Genomic DNA, 20,873 nt, shown 5'->3' with positions numbered 1-20,873 from the left:
GCAAACCTGGATTAAGGAGCTCAAGAGATGTCATTAGGAGCTTTCTCTCTTTCTCCTTTTCTCAGCTCTGCTCACTTTTCTGTGTTGACTTCATTCTGCAGACAGTTTTCTCCATGAAGCTGGGGAAGATGTCAGAGATCTAAGCTTACCTGATCCTAACTCTTTGTAACTCAGGAAGGAAACAAATTCTCTTCCATTCATAGGGAAGACTCTGAATTTCTTTTTGTAAATTTTTATACAATTTTTAAAGGTTACACTCTATTTAGAGTTATTACAAAATACTGGCTATATTCCCCGTGTTGTACAAAATATCCTTGTAGCCTATCTTAACACCCAATAGTTTGTACCTCCTACTCTCCCATCCCTTCCTCATCCCCACTGGTAACCACTAGTTTGCTAGTTTGCTCTGTTTGTGAGTCTGCTTCTTTTTTGTTATATTCACTAGTTTGTTGTATTTTTTAGATTCCACATACAAGCAATCTACAGTATTTGTCTTTCTCTGTCTGACTTACTTTACTTAGCATAATGCCCTCCAAGACCACCCATGTTGCTGGAAATGGCAAAAATTTCATTCTTTTCTATGGCTGAGTAGTATTCTATTGTATATGTATACCACATCATCTTTATCCATTCATCTGTTGATGGATACTTAGGTTGCTTCCTTATCATGGCAATTGTAAATAATGATGCTGTGAACATTGGAGTGCATGTATCTTTTCAAAGTAATGTTTTTTTTTTTTCTTTTTTTCAGATATATACCCAGAGATGGAATTGCTGGGTCATATGGTAGTTCTATTTTTAGTTTTTTGAGAAACCTCGATACTATTTTCCACAGTGGCTGCACCAATTTACATTCCCACCAACAGTGTATGAGGGTTCCCTTTTCTCCACATCCTCGCCAACATTTGTTATTTGTGTTCTTTTTTGATGACAGCCATTCTGACAAGTGCGAGGTGATACCTCATTGTGGTTTTGATTTGCATTTCTCTGATGATTAGTGATGTTGAGCATCTTCTCATGTGCCTTTTGGCTTTCTCCATTTCCTCTTTAGAAAACTGTCTATTCAGTTCTTCTGCACATTTTTTAATCAGGTTGTTTGTTTTTTTTGATGTTGAGTTGTATGAGCTGTTTATATATGTTGGATATTAATCCCTTGTTGGTCATGTCATTTGCAAATATTTTCTCCCATTCAGTAGGTTGTATTTGCCTTTCATCAATGGTTTTCCTTTGCAGTGCAAAAGCTTTCAAGTTAAATTAGGTCCCATTTGTTTATTTTTGCTTTTATTTCCTTTGCTTTAGGAGATGGGTCCAAAAAATACTGCTACGATTTATGTCAAAGAGTATTCTATGTTTTTCTCTAGGAGTTTTACAGTATCTGGTCTTACATTTAGGTCTTTAATCCATTTTGAGTTTATTTTTGTATATGGTGTTAGAGAATGTTCTAATTTCATTATTTTACATATAGCTGTCCGGTTCTCCCAGTACCACTTATCAAGGAAGACTGGGAAAACTCTGAATTTTGGATCAGATGTCCTCTTGGAACCAATTATCGTTATCAGGAAGATGGACTACACTGAGTGGTCATGATGCGCTGGGGGAATGTGTGTATGTGTGTGTGTGTGTGTGTGTGTGTGTGTGTTTGTGCAGAGATAGTTCCATTAGGAACTCACTGAGGAAGAGTGGTCTCCCAAAGAAAAAGTGAGATCGTCTCATCAAACTCAGATTAGGTGGACCAGGCAAAACAAATGTCTGCTATATTACTGAAATGTCAGAATGACGACTCTGTGGACATGTATAAATACTTGATAATCTAACTTGCAAAACATTTGAATAATTATATAGTATAATGAAGAGAGGTTACAGGTTTAAATTATATGTGTTTTGGGGAAGAAAAGTAAAGGCTAGTAAGAATGAACAAAATTTGGTAATTAACTAAAGACCTACAAGAAATATGGTTCCAAGATGTGTGGCAAAATGAATCTCAACAACACTGCAACGCAAGTGAAGTTGATAACGAAAAGTTAGAAATTCACTTTGGTCTTTAAATCATACAGAGAACCAAATTTTATAGGTAAAATGATGATAGCTGAAATAGCTTAAGTTGAAGTTTTGGAAAAAAAAAATAGAGGCCCTCTAACATTGACGCCAGTATTTAAAAACATACACTCAAACTTGGAAAATATCTTTTTTAACGGCAAAAACCCCACTGTAGTTATCTATTAAGCTCAGTGGTAGCTGGGGGCTTTTTTCTCAGTTGGGGGCATTTTAGGTGGTGCTGTGTAGCACAAGACAGTAAAAAGGTTGTTGGCTGCTGGGGATGTATTTTGAGTGAGTAGATTCTCTTCAAACTGTAGGGGCAGAGCTAACTGGGGAGTCAATGGCTCAGCTGACTTGAAATTGAATGGGGAGGTGCAATGAAGGTAGATTTATTTGGAGAAAGCAAAGGAAGCAGGCAGAGAGGAGAACATATAGTAAGAGCAGTCAGGTGATGATCTTTCAGGCTTAGTTCAAATAGATTAATATTTTTTATCTGATATGAAGAATTCAGGGAAGCAATGCACTTGGAACATTTTCAGGTAGCATTTTGAACTGACTGAGAATTGGGGTGGGAGTTAACTGATATTAATAATTGTTATTAGGAAGAACAGGAGGGAATAATAATTAAAAAAAAACCACGTGATTCTGAAACAGCCACATGAAGGGAGAATGGGAAAGGAATGTGTGCAGAGGGTGGTGGTATTAAAAAGGATTCCCAACATTTTATGTTTGAGAGGTGGCTTGTAGAGAATAAGAATATTCTGCAGGGATGAGAAATGAGGCTGAGGACAGTATTTTTGTCCAAAGTCTTGATCATAGAACTGTTTTCCTCTCATGTCACTAATCTTCTTAATTATACCAAACATACATCTTTCACCTTCCATCTCTTTGAAAGTATGAGAATAAACTACTTTTTCATTCTTAAATTTTTTTTTATTATGGCTCCTGGCTTATTTTGTCTTACGTCTGCTTTAGATACACATACATGACAGAAATATCTCAGAACTAACCCTTCTTGACAGCTCTTTGATGGACTAATCCCTACACTAGCTTGTATGCAGAATCTGCCATTTGCAAAGTTTGAGTGGTTTCTTAAATGATGTTCACTCTGAGAAGTATGGACTATCTGTCAACTACTGCCTTTTGGGGGAAGTTACAGGAGAGGAAGAACTTAGTACTTTACATATACATTTCACAAACAATTGTCCTGTGCTGATTCCTGAAACACGAGGTTGTATTTTGTCTTAGTGTCCAAGTTGTGTCTTCAGACTTTGATTATAGAGTCTTAACGCAAAAACATTCAGAATATAAACCAGTGATTTTATAATATATCTTGAGTAGTTGCCAACAACTTATGAGCAAGTTGTGAATATGCAACAAGTAATACTATGTGATATTTTGATTGCAAAAGACACACATAAAATTGTCCGTGAAAAATCAATCCATAGGATTTGTGAATGCCTTCAGTGATATTAAAGACTGCTACTAATATTTTACTAATAATACTTTAAATTTTTGTTTTTGATATAAACAATACGAGCTAAACATAATTTAATTATAACTATAAAATGCATTGAATAAATCTTTCTACCAAATCACAGATGACCATGGGAGGGGAATTTGTTTCTGTGGCAGATGCTTTTTGTATAGTTATCTATCTATCTACCTACCTATCTATCTATCTATCTATCTATCTATCTATCTATCTATCTATCTATCTATGCAGAGTATTAACCCCACTGTAGATGGAGGCAGTGTATCAACTAGGGATAACAGCAACTCTTTTGTACCAAGCTGAGTTCCAAGTCCCAACTCTGCTACTGTGATCTTTGGCAAATTAACTTTTCTAAGTGTCATCATCTTCTTTTCTGAGTAGAAGAATAAATACATTTTGTCTATAAACCATCATGTGAAATAACTGTGGCTAGGAGATTGGAAATTCAAAATTTTTTGTTTAAGAAAAGCAATATAATATACATGGTGTACATATATATCAACACCTATGGGGTCTGAGGCAACACCTCATAATCAGACATTAATATTTCTGCCGTATGAACTTTCTTAGTATGAACTTTAATGTTCATACTAGGTGGGATAAATAAAGACCATCAATAGTCTCACATTAGTGGACGTAAGATTTTATGGCCAAAAATTACGAAAACGAAAAACTTCTGATTTTCAAAATTTGTGAATTTTTAGAATTGTAAATGAGGGACTGTGAGTCTGTAACATCTACTTTAAAGGCTTGTGGTGAGGAATAAATGAAAAATGCACTTAAAGCGATTATCACATGATAAGAGCCCAAAAAAGTAAGACTATTATTAAGAGCTATTGACTGATGTCTCCTTCACAAATGATGGGACACTATATAAGGCCTGTGACTGGAAGTCTCTCTCAAGGCAAGGTTAAAATGTCTGATCTGATTCTAGAACTTGCATCTCCACTAATACCAAAGCTCTAATTGAGCAGTTATCTTAGATATCCAAGTTATTCAAATGTGAAAGAACCAAAGGATCATTTAAAATAAAATACATTTTTTATGAATACTAATCCATTTTTAGATTATTAAGCAAAAATTCAATATTTATAGTTAGTTCTGCTATAACTATTTTGAAAACATGATTTTGCTCCGACACCATTTATTATATCAGGGAACAATTTGAGCATAATGTGCATTTTGCATTTGTTTATGAGAGATTTCATCCAAATGAAACATTAGGTGAACATAGAAAACTGCACGCAGGTGAACCAAGCCACGGAGGAGTGCACAAAACACACACACCTCTCAGGAACAATGCACCACAGCCATCCACATCTGGTGTTACAAATTTCTACCTGATTCAGATCACCGGCTGGCCTGCCATCATTTCATTTTAACCCACATGCTGCAACTCTCCTACACCCACTTCCACGAGCAAACTTCCCTTCTTTTTCAAGGCAAAGTGTCATAATTAGAGTAGTATTTATGCATTTATTAAATGCTTCACATGTAAAACTGGGCTGTTTATATTAGGTTTCGGACTTTCTTTTACTGTGCCAATGACAAAGCTTTTGAGTGCTGTGCCCCTAACCCCATTTGCCCCATAAGCCCTGTGGTTTCATTGCACAATTAGGCATAGCTCAGTGATTTTTAGGAACACATATGCCCTGTTATAGCAGAGCTAACTGTCGTTCATCATACCTGGTGTGTACTGTACCTACCTTTTGGCATGTAAACAAAGTTAATACAATATTCAGGCACATAAGAACAAGTACTCCAACTAATTTACAAAAGTAGGAAAGCATAATATAAACTTACTTTTTAATATGTTATTCTACAAAAACCAAACTTTAAGTAAGTCTTAAATTTAGTAAAAATGAAAGAGAAAGACTGGTGGAGTTAGCATTAGTGTGTGGAAAGTGGTTGCTCCAAACTGGCACATAACTCTCTTGAGTTAAACCCCTACCATCATAACTCTATTCTATTCTCTAATCCTCTGTTGATTTTTTTTTTTTTAAACATCTTTATTGGAGTATAATTGCTTTATAATGGTGTGTCAGTTTCTGCCTTATAACAAAGTGAATCAGCTATACATATACATATGTTCCCATATCTCCTCCCTCTTGCGTCTCCCTCCCACCCTCCCTATCCCACTCCTCTAGGTGGACACAAAGCACCGAGTTGATCTCCCTGCGCTATGCGGCTGCTTCCCACTAGCTATCTATTTTACGTTTGGTAGTGTATATATGTCCATGCCACTCTCTCACTTCGTCCCAGCTTACCCTTCCCCTCCCCATATCCTCAAGTCCATTCTCTAGTAGGTCTGTGTCTTCATTCCCGTCTTGCCCCCAGGCTCTTCATGACCTTTCTTTTTTTCTTAGATTCCATATATATGTGTTAGCATACGGTATTTGTTTTTCTCTTTCTGACTTACTTCACTCTGTATGACAGACTCTAGGTCCATCCACCTCACTACAAATAACTCAATTTCGTTTCTTTTTATGGCTGAGTAATATTCCATTGTATATATAGCCATTATTAATCCAGGACATTGTTCAAAGGATGTTCTTAGGGATATCACCAGGAGTGCTTTAATAAAAGGATGCATTCTTTTTTTGTATTAAATAAGAATATGGCCATATTTTCAGATTCATAAACAAGTGTACAGTGATGAAATGAAGTGATATCTGGGGTGCTTTAAAACACTCCAGCAAAGGAAGAAAAACAAACGAAAAAAGGGATATTCCAGACAAATGCGGAAAAATTTGGTAATTGGACTCAGTATTATGATTATATGAGGGTTCATTGTACTATCCTCCATTAAACATTTTTTTTAAGAGCTCTATGTTTCAAAGGAATTTGGGAGTCACTGGGTTAAACCAAGTAAGATTCTGACTGCAAGACATCAGGGGCTTATACTGTCAGTGTGCACGGTCCTCGTCCTGGCAGGCTGCCATCCCCTCTCTTCTTTGACACGGAACCCTTTCCTTGGCAGAGAGTAGGTGAGCCATGTTCTGTGGACTATACTTTGGACATCATGATGTACAAGTTCTAGTGGATACTCCAAAATGTTCTCAGAAATGGGGTACAGTGTTAGTCAGAAGAGACAGCATCATCTAGGTTTCTCTCTGATCTTTGATTTGCCTCATGAAAATTATTTGTTGTCACCTGTCACTAAGAACAATCAATCTGTGGTAGCAGTATTTATAAAGTTCACAGTTAAAAATTTTACAAAGATGCCCATACTGCTTTGAAATGAGAATAAAAAAACAAATTGCAAACCAAATAGTATGATACTTTTTTGTATAAAAAACCAAGTATATAGGTTTGTATATGAATAAAATAAATGACTGGGCAGGGTACCTAAACTATTAGCAGTGGTTACAACTGGGAATGATATTGGTAGCGGGGTGGGGGGGGAGGAGGAAGCACATTTTTATTGTTTACAGTTCTTTCTGGAATAACATATTGTTTTTTTTAACAAAAATAAAGATAAATTATTTTAGTTAAAAATCAGTCTATGGTGCTGGGATAGTGGTCACCCTTAGAGGGAGGTGGGATACAAGAGAGGCTTCTAGAATTCTGATAATTCTCTATTCCTTGATCTGAGGGCTGGTTAGTGGGTTTGTTCACTTTGTAAAAATTCATTTAGCCATATATTTATGATTGGTCTATTTTCTACCTAAGTTCACTTAAAAATTGCTTTCTAGTGACTTATTAAATAGCACCTTGTTTTAGTTTAAATGCATGAATTTTTTTCCTTATTCATATATTCCACAGTTTTCCTTTCCCACATTCATTACTATTTATTCTCTCTAATTTCCCCTTAATGTGGTTGCATTGCAAAGGCATTGTTAGTAACTTTTACAGAAGGTGAAATCCCTAGCTGATAAAAATGGCATATAAGAAAATCACTCACGTCTTATGGTGTGAGGTGGACCACGAGGTAGGGTCACTTAATCCTGCTAGCTAGCCATTCATCAGTATGTGGCAAAAAGATTTCTTTTGAAACATATAATTACCTAAAATGGATGGAAAGGAATAATAAAGACGCTAATGTAACTGATAAATAGGCGACACAACCAAAGGCCTAATGACAAAGGGAAAACAAAAATTGTCTATGGTTGTTCTCCCTACAGCAGATCCTAGGTATACTTTTATGAATATGGAATTATGAGTGTCACAGGTGGAAGGAACTTCAAAGATCATTATTCCATCTCATACTCTCTCAACTAGATTTTGATTTAAAAAACATGACTAATAACGGAAAGGTCTAAAATTTGCAGCTGGTTGTTAAATGGTTGTTTGCGTTGATGGGACAGGTCCTAGGTCATATGAAATTAGAAGTTCATTTAACCAAATACTTGTTATATTCAGAAGATAAACAAGCCAAACAAAGCAGGTGAACAAGGACATAAGATTAAGTTGCAGCTCCACGTACTTCGTATAGCAGAGAAAATGATTAAAACATCTTCTAATTATCATTAAGGAACCTATGGATTATTTTCAGGTTTGGTTCTAGTGCCACATATCTTGAGCTAATCTGAAATGCAAATATACAAAATTAACATTTTATAAAAAAATAATAGTTTAAGGTGTGTAAGGGGTAGTCACGAGACAAAAAGCAAGCACTATAAAATCTACATCTTTAATGTATCTAGTAGTGAGAAACAATATTAGTATTTTATTCATGAAGACTCCTTAAATAATATTTACAACAACTTTATGGGCACATATACGTACATTTGTACATCAAAGTATTTTTGGAAAGAAAAGGCCAAATAAATCCTGGGTCATACATTTATCACTCCTAAATTCTCCTTATTTTAAAAAAACAGTAAAGATAATTTAAGTCTACTATTTTCTAAAATGTCCTAATCAACTTGTTGTAGCATAGTAAAACTGAGCTGCCACCATACTGACCTAGGAATTTTAAAGGGTAGCAAATATTTTAGAAACTTAAAACACACGTTTTCTGTTGAAATTTTACGTTTGCTTAGAATACAAAAGAACAAAACAGAAGGAATTTCATTTTCTGCTTGCTGAAGGTATTTGGGTAAACCTAGCTTTTAAGATGGTCTTCTTTCAAAGATTTTTAAGAAGTTTCTGAAAGGGTACTGGCAACAAACCCTTTTAAAAGCTGACTTGTCAATTTCATTCCCCTTGATTTTGAAGAGACTTATCTTAGATTTCCTTTTGAAATACTTCTTCCAAATTTTCTAACCATGCTTGGCTTTACTTTATGGATGTTTCTTTTATATTCTAGAGAAGAAATAAAAAGATATATAAATATGGTAAAAGTATCATTCAAAAAGAATTTCCACCATTCGTTAAACTTCACAGCTGTTAATTAACATGATTTAAAACAGAACACCAACAAAGAAACATTAATACCCTTGGTTGGAAAGTAGAAATTCATTTCTCCACATTGTAAACTGAAGTTTTAGTGCACATGTACGTACACCCCTTCCCCTGCCCCAAAGCTATCAAGTGAAGTCAGTGAATAAACTACCACATTTACTTCTGTTCTTGAACTAAGGAAAGACTACTTCTGTGAACATTGCTCCCTTTCTTTTGTGCATCATCAATTTTTTTTTCATTCTTTGGATTATTTCCCTAGGACTTTCAAACTTCCATATTTTTCCAATTTAGAAGTATCGTTTGAGTCCAGTACTTCTTAACGTGCTGACCCTGATCCCATAGCTCTCTTTCCTTTCACGGCTACCTCTAAAATGTGTTCCATCTCTCTATGTCCACTCTTCTGGTTCTTCTTCAGTGTTCACAATGATGCTCTACTCAACGAAGTGTTGTTACAAAAGGGGGCCACTGACTTCTTTATGGGTCTGTCTAATCTCTCATCCATTTTCTTGGTCACATTAGGTTTTAGTTTTAGGGGCACATATTCTCTTGACACTATTTCTTATTTCTCTAAATGCTCAGTAAACAGAGTTTCCTTCTTTCCCACCGATGTTCCTTTTTTTTTTTCTTTTTAATTTGTACACAGTTAGTTGGAGTCAGTTGAATACATTCTAAGGAAGGCAGTCCCAGTTCTCTTTTACTTTTCTAGTAATTCCTGATGTGTATTTGGCCATTTTCACTTGGATATCCTAATGTACATAAACCATTATCTTCCCTTAAACTAATACCTTTTTCTAAGTGCTCCATTATCCTTAACAAGACATAATCTTTCCTCTTTGGCAAGTATTGTGGTTTAGTATTCTCTCCTACTGTTTTCTCTATAGATTATTCATCTCTCTTTACATATAAGATATTTGATGCATTTTATACTATTCTTAGAAAATAAGCATATTAGGAAACCTAAGTCTCTATTATTTGAGAATTATCATAAATTTATTATTTGGTTGCAGGATTATGACTTCCTGGAGAACTTTTTCAGAAGACCAATAGGACAGTACATATGTACAACAACTGCATATACACAATGTTAAACATTATTAAATATGGTATGTTGAACCAAATAATCATAGTAAATTCTTCTTTTCAGGACTTCATTGTTTGATTTTTAAATCTGCACGAAAGACATTTCCATTGAGCTTAAGGTAAACAACTGTCACTGGGCACCACAAGAAGTAAGGATTTAGCGATGCAGCTTGGCAAAGCTACTGAGAAATTTTATATTACTCTAATGAAAAAGCACTGACAGAAAAAACATTAATAATAGTTTTCATGTTATTCTTAGACATACTTGTTATCTCATGAAACCCCTTTAAATTCCAAGTGCTATAATTATAAGTTCCTTTAGAGAAGAACCAAACTGGGTCTTAATGATCTTTATATTCATCACAGAACCTAGCACATAGTGACTGCATAGTAAATAAATACTTCCTGATTGAAGTCTTAGGAACTACAGTGTCAGAGAAACATAGGTCTGGACACAAAGGCCTAGAAATTGGTGGGTGCTATATACCTCTAGTTTCACTGAAGATGTTTCCTTACCATGGACTCATGTCACCTCCATATGCAATTGAGAGGATGTAATCACCACCATCAGCATTTTTTTTCAACTTGCTAATTGGAGTTAAAATATGATTGTAACTAGGTATAGACTGGAACCTCACAATAATTGCACAAATGAATCAGAGGCCAAATTATTAAAAATAATAGGCTAAGAGAAAAATTTCAAGTGGATATAGTTTATCTGTAAAATATACTTAATCACTAACCTATTAAATAACATAGTTAATTATTTCAATTATTAGTTAAATTATTTACCCACTCTTCTGCAATACGAGGCAGTATGGATAACAAAAAGGGTACAGAATATAGAGTTAGGAGATCCAGTTCTGGGTTCTGGCTCCATCATGAAATATCTCTGTGATCTTGGGTGAGCATGCTTTCTATTTTGTGTCTTAAGTTTTCTTATCTGTAACAGGGGTAACCACACTCACCATGTACAATAATAAAGGTGATGAGTACATAAAAGGAGACTCCCATGAAAACACTGTAATAATATGTAAAGTACTATACATATGTTAGTTAATCATGTTATTAAATATCAAAATAAGAGCTGAGACATACCCACTGTTGGTCTGTTTTCTTGGAAGTGCTTATCACTTGAATTATCTTGGTGAACACGCTTGGCAGATCCAGAATTTACCTCAGCAGTTAGTGAGGTATTTGATGTAGAGCTTCAAGGGAAAATTTTTATTTTAGTAAAGTCTTTTTTTATATCTCTAAGTTCAAATACATATTCTACATTCAATAATGATTAAAGAAAAAGTGAAATACTAAAATATTAAGTTGTAAAATCCCATAGAAGTAATTGGAGATACTAAATAAATTTTTGGCCCATAGGGAAGTTTAGCAGTGTGTGATTTTTTCTTTTTTTTTTTTTTAATTTTTTAAAATTTATTTATTTATTTACTTATGGCTGTGTTGGGTCTTCGTTTTCTGTGCGAGGGCTTTCTCCAGTTGTGGCAAGTGGGGGTCACTCTTCATCGCGGTGCGCGGGCCTCTCACCATAGCGGCCTCTCTTGTTGCAGAGCACAGGCTCCAGACGCGCAGGCTCAGTAATTATGGCCCACGGGCCCAGTTGCTCCGCGGCATGTGGGATCTTCCCAGACCAGGGCTCGAACCCGTGTCTCCTGCATTGGCAGGCAGATTCTCAACCACTGCGCCACCAGGGAAGCCCAGCAGTGTGTGATTTTAATGACGTTTATTCAAATTGGAGATTATGAGTAGAGGTGTATGTCACAATTCTTTAACAGAACATTTCAGGGTGCTGTGCTGGACTGCATGCAAGCACTGTTATTCAAAGTGTAGAGATAAGGAGCACATTGCAAGAGGTGAAAAACTAATCTCAGATTACAAAACCCCTAATCTGGGGAATATGAACAGGTGAGATTGTTTGCAAACCTTGTTTTTAAATCAAAGCATGGTAATAGAATGAGAATCTCTCTCTGATTATTGCAATTATAGAAAGTGAAATGAAAAGAATGACCTATTTTCATTTGTTTTGTCTTCAAAAATTTATATCACTCTCATGTTATTAATGGGTCAAATTTCTAACTCAATTTGAGTTGACATATTACTAAACACCTATTGTGGCCTCATGTCACAGGATATACAAGTGAGTAAGGCACAAAGAAACCCTGTCCTGAAAACTTACATAATAGATATATGGTGGGATGGGGGAAAAATAGGACAAATACTCAAAATAATACAAGGCAGAGTAAAAAAACAGCACCACATGTTTTCAAACTACAAGAAGCCGCAGGTTCCTGAGTTTAGAAGAAGAAAGAAAAATGGAAGATTTTGTGGATGAGATGAGATTGATCTGGGTCCTGAAAAATAGCAATCCAACCCTTCCCAGTCCTCAGAGGATCAAGTTTTAGCAGGCAGGGTTGGAGGTCAAAGTGGGAGATGAACAGCCCTTTCCACACTGATTCAAATAAGCTAATTTTAGGAAATTTCTGGCTAGTCAAGATATTATATACCATTTTACAAGTTGATATTAATTTGATTGTCAGTTGGATTAACAACTGGAGGCTTCCGTTTATGGCAACAACTTGTTCTGGCAACTCTAAACGTGTGGTAAAGTGATGTGGGTTTATGTTTGTGGAACAGGAGAATATGGGTTATATGCTCATTGAAAGTAGTCAGAAATGGCAATTTAATACGTTAGCAAAGAAAAATGGGTATAAGCACAGTGAATGCTGGGAAAAATAAGTCAACCTATGTATCTAAATTTTCTAGAGCCTGTAAGAGAAATGATTATGGTGTTCATAATGATGATTTTGCCAGCTCTGTTCAAGAATGCAAATATCTTCCCAAAATGGTTACAGAGAAGTACCTGTGTTATGAAAGTAAACAAATTCAGTTGTAGAAATTTTCTATTCACAAATGGTGCCAAATAAACTAAGTTACTATAAATCAATTTTGGAATCTAAAACACACAGTTTTGATTTTATATATCTATATCTATATCTATATCTATATATATATCAGCTGTCTTTGGGTCATTTGGTGATTTTATGTCTTCAAGTGTAAAGATCAATGTCACTGGTTACTTTTGATGAGGGTTGTTTTCCCTGCAATATATCTTAAGGTTTTCTTTAGTATTTTATGGTATGATTCTTCACTTTGTTTAGTTCTAAGACCTTTGTTTTCACTCACAGTTTGTTTTTATTTGAAAATCAGGGTTTTGAATAAATCTATTTGAATAAAACTCACATTTCTAGGAATGAAATCAAAGCCTAATCAAATAAGTTATGTATTTATATATAAGTAAAACACACTCAAACATTTTTAGGATTTGGGTAACATAGTCAACTAATAAAATATTTAACATTTGTTATAAATTTATGTTAGACTTATATTAGATCACAAAATAAAAAGACCTAAAATTGGTATGGGTACAAATTCAAATTATTTTAAAGACTGTTTTGAGAAGAAACCTACAGAATCTTCTAGTTGTATGCCAAATGTATTTCCATAACTATTAATAAAAGTTAAGATTTGTCTTTTGTTCCCTTACATAGGTATAATATTTTTGCTTGATAAACATAATGCATCTCATATTCTTTCAGTGGAGATAATTTCTAGTTGGAATCATAGATATTTTTCAAAATAAACCAAAAATGTATGTAGGTGTGAGACCACTTTTGAGTGCCAAGAAAGACTGTGGAACAAACAAAAAACCAACCAACCAAATAGACACAAAGCAAACAAAACCCCAAATTAATAAATATAATTTATAAGTAAAAATTTACATATATATTTGTGTATTTGGTAAATTGATACATTTAGTTAAAATAGTCCGTTACAGTGATTATATAAATTGAAATGATTACACATCTGATATTCTCAATTTCAGTAGTTACTAAAAAATTCAGTCTGGTAGGTTTCTGGAATATCCAGTGCTTCTAGATGCTAATATTTTTTTTTTTTCTTTTGAGAGAAAAACTGATAAAAAAAAAAAGTAATTATATACATGGAGCCGTTCCTCATTTTTAAAAACCATAACAAAATATACACACACCTAAATATGTACATAAAGTTGTTAAGTGGAAAATACCAGAGTCCATTACTCTCAAGCTCATGTAGATTTAATTGGGGGAAAGGAAGATTCTTTTAAAGAGTAATTATGTACATTTCTAGCATTAATCTCTTTTAACCTTACTTAATGGCAGGATCTAATTATTGGTACCAGAGGGAATGTAACAGAGCAATTAATAGGCTATGAGAAATCTTACTTTCTTTAGTTGTCCTTTAATATTATTTCGGAAGCCCTTTAACTCATCTAAACCCACTCCAAATACACAATTTACATACCAGGACGTTTCTTGAAAAATCATTTGGTTTTGATAATGACTATGTTTACATTTAAAAGTTATTCTTAGCTATAAACTTTTGCTACATCTTAGTTACAACAGCAGAGCATGTTACCAGTGAAGAACAAGAAAAGTCCCCAGCATTAATTAAAGAAAAGAATAACATGACTCACACAATGAAAATTAGTGACAAGACAGATAAAACAGATGATGGTGGTTAGCTAGGCTAAGTGACTGATTCCTATATACGACTAATTGCACAATTCAAATTTGTGACACAGCAAAATACAAAATTGTAAATGTCATGGATAGTCAGAGACATTCAGGAAAAATCAATCCATGAATTTTAAACATAAACATTTCAAGACTCTGCTGGTACTTTGGAGGGTACTTTGGACAGATGCTAAATGCAACTATGAGATGATACTCTATGTGGCACAAATAAATAGGCTGTTTGTAAATTTGTTAGCACTAGCCTGGATGATAACATGTCCACGGTGGAATACAGGAAACTTAAAAAAGAGTTATCTTAAGATCGTATGCTCTTCTCTCCATAATCACATGTTAAAGAAAAAGAGGTAAAGCAAGTCAGATCCATTTTACAGTTTAACCATTCACTGTATCTTGTCATTGCATTCTATGTTACAGGATATAAAGACTATATAATGGGCTTCATGTCATATAACTCAATATATTTAAGATTTTTTTTCCTTGTCTTTAATTTTTAGCTGTTTTACTGCTATGTACCTACGTATGTTTCTCTTTGTATTAATGCTGCTTGCAGTTTGCATTGCTTCTCAAACCTGTGATTTGCCATCTTTGGTCAGTTTTGGAAAATTATTAGCCAGCATCTTCTCAAATACTGTTTTTTCCCATTCTTTTTCTCACTTCTTTCTGGGACTCAAAATACACATATGCTAGACCTTTTTAATTGTGTCCCATATGTCTCTTTTTGCTCTTCTCTATATTTTTATCTTTTTATACTTTTGCAATTGGTTTGAATATTTTTCTATTAACCTATCTTACAGTTCACTAAACTTTCTTCTGCCATGCTTAATCTGTTAAATTGATTTGAGTTTGCAATCTCAGTATATTCTATTTTTCAGTTCAGAATATGCAATTGATTCATTTTAATAGAATCAAGTTCTCTGGGAAATTATCATCTATTTTATTGAACTTAATCACAATTAAATTTTTTTTTTTTTAATTTTTATTTATTATTTATTTATTATGTTTATTTTTGGCTGTGTTGGGTCTTCGTTTCTGTGTGAGGGCTTTCTCCAGTTGCGGCGAGCGGGGGCCACTCTTCATCGCGGTGCGCGGGCCTGTCACTATCGCGGCCTCTCTTGTTGCGGAGCAGAGGCTCCAGACGCTCAGGCTCAGTAGTTGTGGCTCACGGGCCCAGTTGCTCCGCGGCATGTGGGATCTTCCCAGACCAGGGCTCGAACCCGTGTCCCCTGCATTGGCAGGCAGATTCTCAACCACTGCGCCACCAGGGAAGCCCCACAATTAAATTTTTAAAGTCCCTATCTGATAATCTCAATATCTGTATCACTGCTTCTCTAATTTGTTTTTTTCTCTTGATTTTCAGTCATTTCATCCTGTCTCCCGGCATTCTTGGTAACTTTTGCTTAAGCGCTAAACACTGCATATGAAAAACTGTAGAGGCTGGAGGTGGTATATTCTTCAGAGATGATTTAATTTTCTTCTGGCAAGTAGGCAGAATAGAGATAGATCACCTTGATACAAAAAGGGATTGAACTGGTCAAAGGTCTGTTTCAGGCTTTCAAGAGCCAGTCTATTTCCAGTTTGCTCTACTCCTACCTAAAGCATAGGTCTTCAAAGATTTCAAATAAAACCCTGGGCATTTAACAGGGCCTTTTCTCCATGATGATCCCTAAACAACAATTTTTGTGTCCTGGTCCCATGAGAAGGTCAAAACTCTGCTTATTACTTTAGCCTCTTGGCAGCCACTTTTAGTTGGTTTTGTGGCCTCTTATTCCACAGAGTTTAGAAATTGGCCAATACCTTGAGGGCAAAAGCTACACAGATTTTGTTTCCCTAGCTCAGTGAGATGCTGATAGCTATAGGCTTCCATTTTCGGCTTGACCTCTATATTTGATGCCATGAACTGGCAAATGCTAAATGGAAAAAAAGAGGCAGAGAAGGTCTTGTTCTCCACAACTTGTTTTCCTTTCCTCTGGATCTCAGACCCTTAAGTCCTGGCTGTGTTGGTTGTTCCCGAGTGCCTTCAAGCAGCTGTTAGTTGAATTTTATCAGCTTTTATAATTGTTCCTGATGGAAAACTTGGTCTGATATAAGCTACAATGTCACAGCCGGAAACAGAAGTCTATTCACTCATCACATTTTAGTCATATATCAAAATCCATTAAAATAATATAATTTTAGGACTGAAGAAATTCAGCAATGTCTGAAGGGAGAAATACCAAATGAGTAAAAATTGTCAGCAGAAGAAAACTTAAAATTAAATGACCTTTTTGAAGGCCAGAAGACTTTTAAATTTATTTTTAATAATCTGAAATATGGAATACTTTATACAAATATCAAGTGAAATAACTGGGCTTTATCAAGATCTCCCTTTGATAATATAAAACTAGTGTTGGGACTTCCCTGGTGGCACAGTGGTTAAGAATCCGCCTGCCAATGCAGGGGACACAGGTTTGAGCCCTGGTCCGGGAAGAGCCCACATGCCACGGAGCAACTAAGCCCGTGCGCCACAACTACTGAGCCTGCGCTCTAGAGCCCGTGAGCCACGACTACTGAGCCCGCGCGCCACAACTGCTAAAGCCCGTGTGCCTAGACCCCATGCTCCACAGCAAGAGAAGCCACTGCAATGAGAAGCCCGCGCACCACAAAGAAGAGCAGCATAAGCCCGCGCACAGCAACAAAGACCCAGTGCAGCCAAAAATAAATAAATTAAAAATAAATAAATAAATAAATAAATAAATAAATAAAACTAGTGCTGCATTCAGAGCAGTTTACTATATGTATGCTTAAATGTGAATTGACAGTCTAATTACAAGAAATAAAAAGAGCTGTAGGAAACAAAGTATAAAGATGATCTTACATAAGTATAAAGCCTGAACCAGTTTATGTTTAAAGGTACCTTGTTAGTTTCCGTTTCCTTTTGGCAGCAGCAGTCATTGCCATGTAGGATGGTACTATGCTTGGTATAGGCAGAGAATGTTTAGTTGAGAATGAAGAAGGGGCAAGCCTGTATATTAAATAATGAAAAATAAAAAGAGTAATTTTGATTTGTACTATGGAGAAAAAAGGGGTCATACACTTCCATAATTAGAACACCATTTTGTCTTAATACATAAAGGAAAACATTATTCAATACTATAAACTTCCCTTGATTGCCTGGGCTTTTCTTTTCTCTTTTTTAAACCATAGATAGATTTCTGCATTCCCACAGCATAGAAAGGTGAAGGTATCTTTCTTCCCATATTTAGATTAATTGTGAATATACATATTAAGTGAGAAGGATATGTTTTTGCTTGGATGACATGCAGTCAACCATACCTTAGACTTACGACTATTTCAGAGTGAGCTGAGGTTTGCTAAACATCAATAGAAACGGTGGTATTTCCTTTAGTGAAGATATTAACGAATAATAATAAACAATTGGTAATCATCCATTGACGGCTTATAACATCTTAACTCTGGAGTATGAAGAACAAACTAAATATATCTTAAGGTCTCCTCTAGCCTAACAAGGGTCAATCAACTTAAGTTTTAAAATTAAAGACTTCACAATATTGTGTTAGTGGATTAATATTTAGAGAGAAAGACAATTAAGATTTAATGAAGGTAAAAACATTGACTTTTGTAATCAAGATGGCATACTTCATCTATGAAACAGATCTTAAATACAGCTACAGAGGAAAAAGAGAGCTAACAGTTTAAAGGCTATGTAAATAAAACAAAAGAAGAATTGGCAAATAGTCCTGTGTACCTTTGTAAAATGTTATTGTTTGGTAGTGATTCTTGTTCAGGTAATTTACTTTTCAAGCTATTGGTGTCTTCACGTATAATAAATGTAGACTCCAAATCCTCCTGGCCACATTCTTTTCTCTTGCTGAGAGGGATATCTACTTCACACAACATTTTCAGAGAATTATCACTGTTTGTATTTGAGTTGATGTCCTGAAAACTGGTAGTATGTGATGACGATTTTAGTAAGGTCACTGCAGATGGATATTGAGAAGTTTTTCTACAGTCTTCTGGAGTATACACAATGGGTTGAAGTTCTCTGCTGAGGGAATCATTGAGCGGCATATTTTCAGACAGTGTAGATTTTGGGGGATGTTTTGCTTTCAAGGGAGAAGGCATTAATTTTCTTCGGGTTCTTTTTTGTGGAGGAATTTTAAGCATATTGGATTCACTCAAAGATGTGCCTGTTCAACAAAATTAAAAAGAAGTTCAATAATGTTGCCTAAATAGCTTTCCAATAACCTTATCAGTTAAGAGGAGGAAAAAAAAAAAACCAATAATAAGTATATTCTCTGCCAAATTGATAAAAATTTAAAGAAAATAAATAAGTTGGAAAGAAAAAAGTTATTGCTAGTAACGTTAAAGTTAATAAACTCATTATAAAGAAATTCTACAACAGAAAATAGATAAAGTAGCTAATATCAATATTAATTTATAGATACAGCTATCTTGAGATATTGGGCAATTATGAAAATAAACTGCATCCAGTAAATGTATACATTTCTCTGAGGATCTGTACTTGACCCTCTTATTCTATACTCATTTCTTTTCTTTTTCTTTTTTTAATTGAAGTATAGTTGGTTTACAACACTGTTAGTGTCTGGTGTACAGCAAATTGATTCAGTTTTATATATATATTCTTTTTTGGATTCTTTTCCATTATAGTTTATTATAAGACATTGAATATAGTTACCTGTGCTATACAGTAGGACCTTGTTGTTCACCTATTTTACATACAGTAGTTTTTAATCTGCTAATCTCAAACTCCTAATTTATCCCTACCCCTCCTTTCCCCTTTGGTAACCATAAATGTGTTTTTTATGTCTGGGAGTCTTTCTGTTTTTTAAATAAGTTCATTTGTATCTTTTTTCTTATATTCCACATTTAAGTGGTATCATATGATATTTGTCTTTCTCTGACTTACTTCACTTAGTATGATAATCTCTAGGTCCATCCATGTTGCTGCAAATGGCATTATTTCATTCTTTTTTTATGGCTATACACTCTCATTTCTAATTATCCTCTTGCCACTACCTTCTCAGTCACGTGGGTCCCATATAACTAGATTTTTACCTTTTCCTTGCATTTCCAATCTTCACCAATCCTGCCTCTTTTACACTTACAGTTAAAACATAATTCTGATCATGTCATTCTCCTGATTAAAGATGTTTAGTAATCTTGAAACAGAAACATAATGTCCAGAGATTTTTTAGTAGGGGAATTCTTGTTCCTTGCTCCAAAATTAGGAGACAAATTGTTTTGTTTGAACTTAAGTGTGAACTCCCACAATACTAGACATGCTTAAATATTTAAGTACATAAAGACTTCTCACTTTCTTTTAGTGTACAAAATAATGACTTGATTACATACATAACAATAATCTTGATCAGCTCCAGTGTACTTATGTTGCATTTTTTAATTAATATATTTTTTTTTTCTGCTTTGCCTATTTCATTCTGGTAAACTTCATGGTGCCTGACACAAAGTAACTCTGCTTGGAGTGTGCTGTCCAGGGAAGAAACTATAATGTGTATTTCTCACCATGTTTTCAAATCAGGCAGTAAAATTCCCAATTGATGTTATATTGCTTTATAATATAATAATAACTTAAGTAACACTGAAAGCTGAATAAAATAAGTGCTATGTATTTCAATAAAGCAATTCAAACTTTCAACCAACTTAGAAAATACACTTATAACAATCAGCAACAGTACATGCATTATTCTTATTACATTACTTGACAATAGACTCTGCTGTGGCTAGGTTGACAATTACCCTCTAGGAAATACAATTTAAAAACAGGAAGAAAAATATGATCCCTGTTCTACTAAGGAATTTTACTTTTCTGAGAACTAGATAAATGAGATCCAGATCTTAAAATAATTTTCCACTCCCTTTAACATGACATTTGTCAAATTTTCCATTACCAGATATTTTTATACTAATGCTGCAGTGTAAAGACAGTAACTTTTCTCCACTGTGCTGCTACCACCAATTTGGTGGCTATTAATAGCTGGAAGATTAACTTCTTTTCCCAGGAGAGGGAGCAGGGGTATGTAGAGGATAGAAAACTATATCGAGGATAGAAAACTGAATTGGGAGTCAGGAGACTTGGATTCTATTTCTGGCTTCACCAACAACTCACTGAGTGACCTTGGACAACTCACTTAAGCAGTGTGGGCATTAATACCCCCTAGAAAAAAGGGGATACTATCTTTCTATGTACAGGGATTTTTCTAGGATTAGATAATATCTATAAAATACTTAGGGCTCAAGGAAAGGCTCTAGAAATATAGGCTTCAACTGTTAGCATTATGACGTTCACA

General features: G+C 34.8%; 1 protein-coding gene across 1 annotated transcript in view; it reads right to left on the bottom strand.

The window, feature by feature from the left end:
* Positions 1-5,679: 5,679 nt before the first annotated feature.
* KIF18A (kinesin family member 18A) overlaps positions 5,680-20,873 on the bottom strand; it is an 81,479-nt gene continuing 66,285 nt past the window's right edge. The window contains exons 14-17 of the mRNA XM_082343696.1: positions 18,290-18,731; positions 17,438-17,545; positions 11,057-11,166; positions 5,680-8,779 (exon numbers count right to left, since the gene is read on the bottom strand). Of these exons, the coding sequence (XP_082199822.1) occupies positions 8,697-8,779; positions 11,057-11,166; positions 17,438-17,545; positions 18,290-18,731 (743 nt within the window). The 3' untranslated portion in view covers positions 5,680-8,696. The remainder of the gene's footprint in view (positions 8,780-11,056; positions 11,167-17,437; positions 17,546-18,289; positions 18,732-20,873) is intronic.

The sequence above is a fragment of the Balaenoptera borealis genome, assembly GCF_965194805.1.
Source record: "Balaenoptera borealis genome assembly, chromosome: 11".
In the NCBI taxonomy this organism is placed as follows: domain Eukaryota; kingdom Metazoa; phylum Chordata; class Mammalia; order Artiodactyla; family Balaenopteridae; genus Balaenoptera; species Balaenoptera borealis.
Note: the sequence above shows the minus strand (reverse complement) of the source record. Positions and strands in the feature narration are given on the sequence as shown.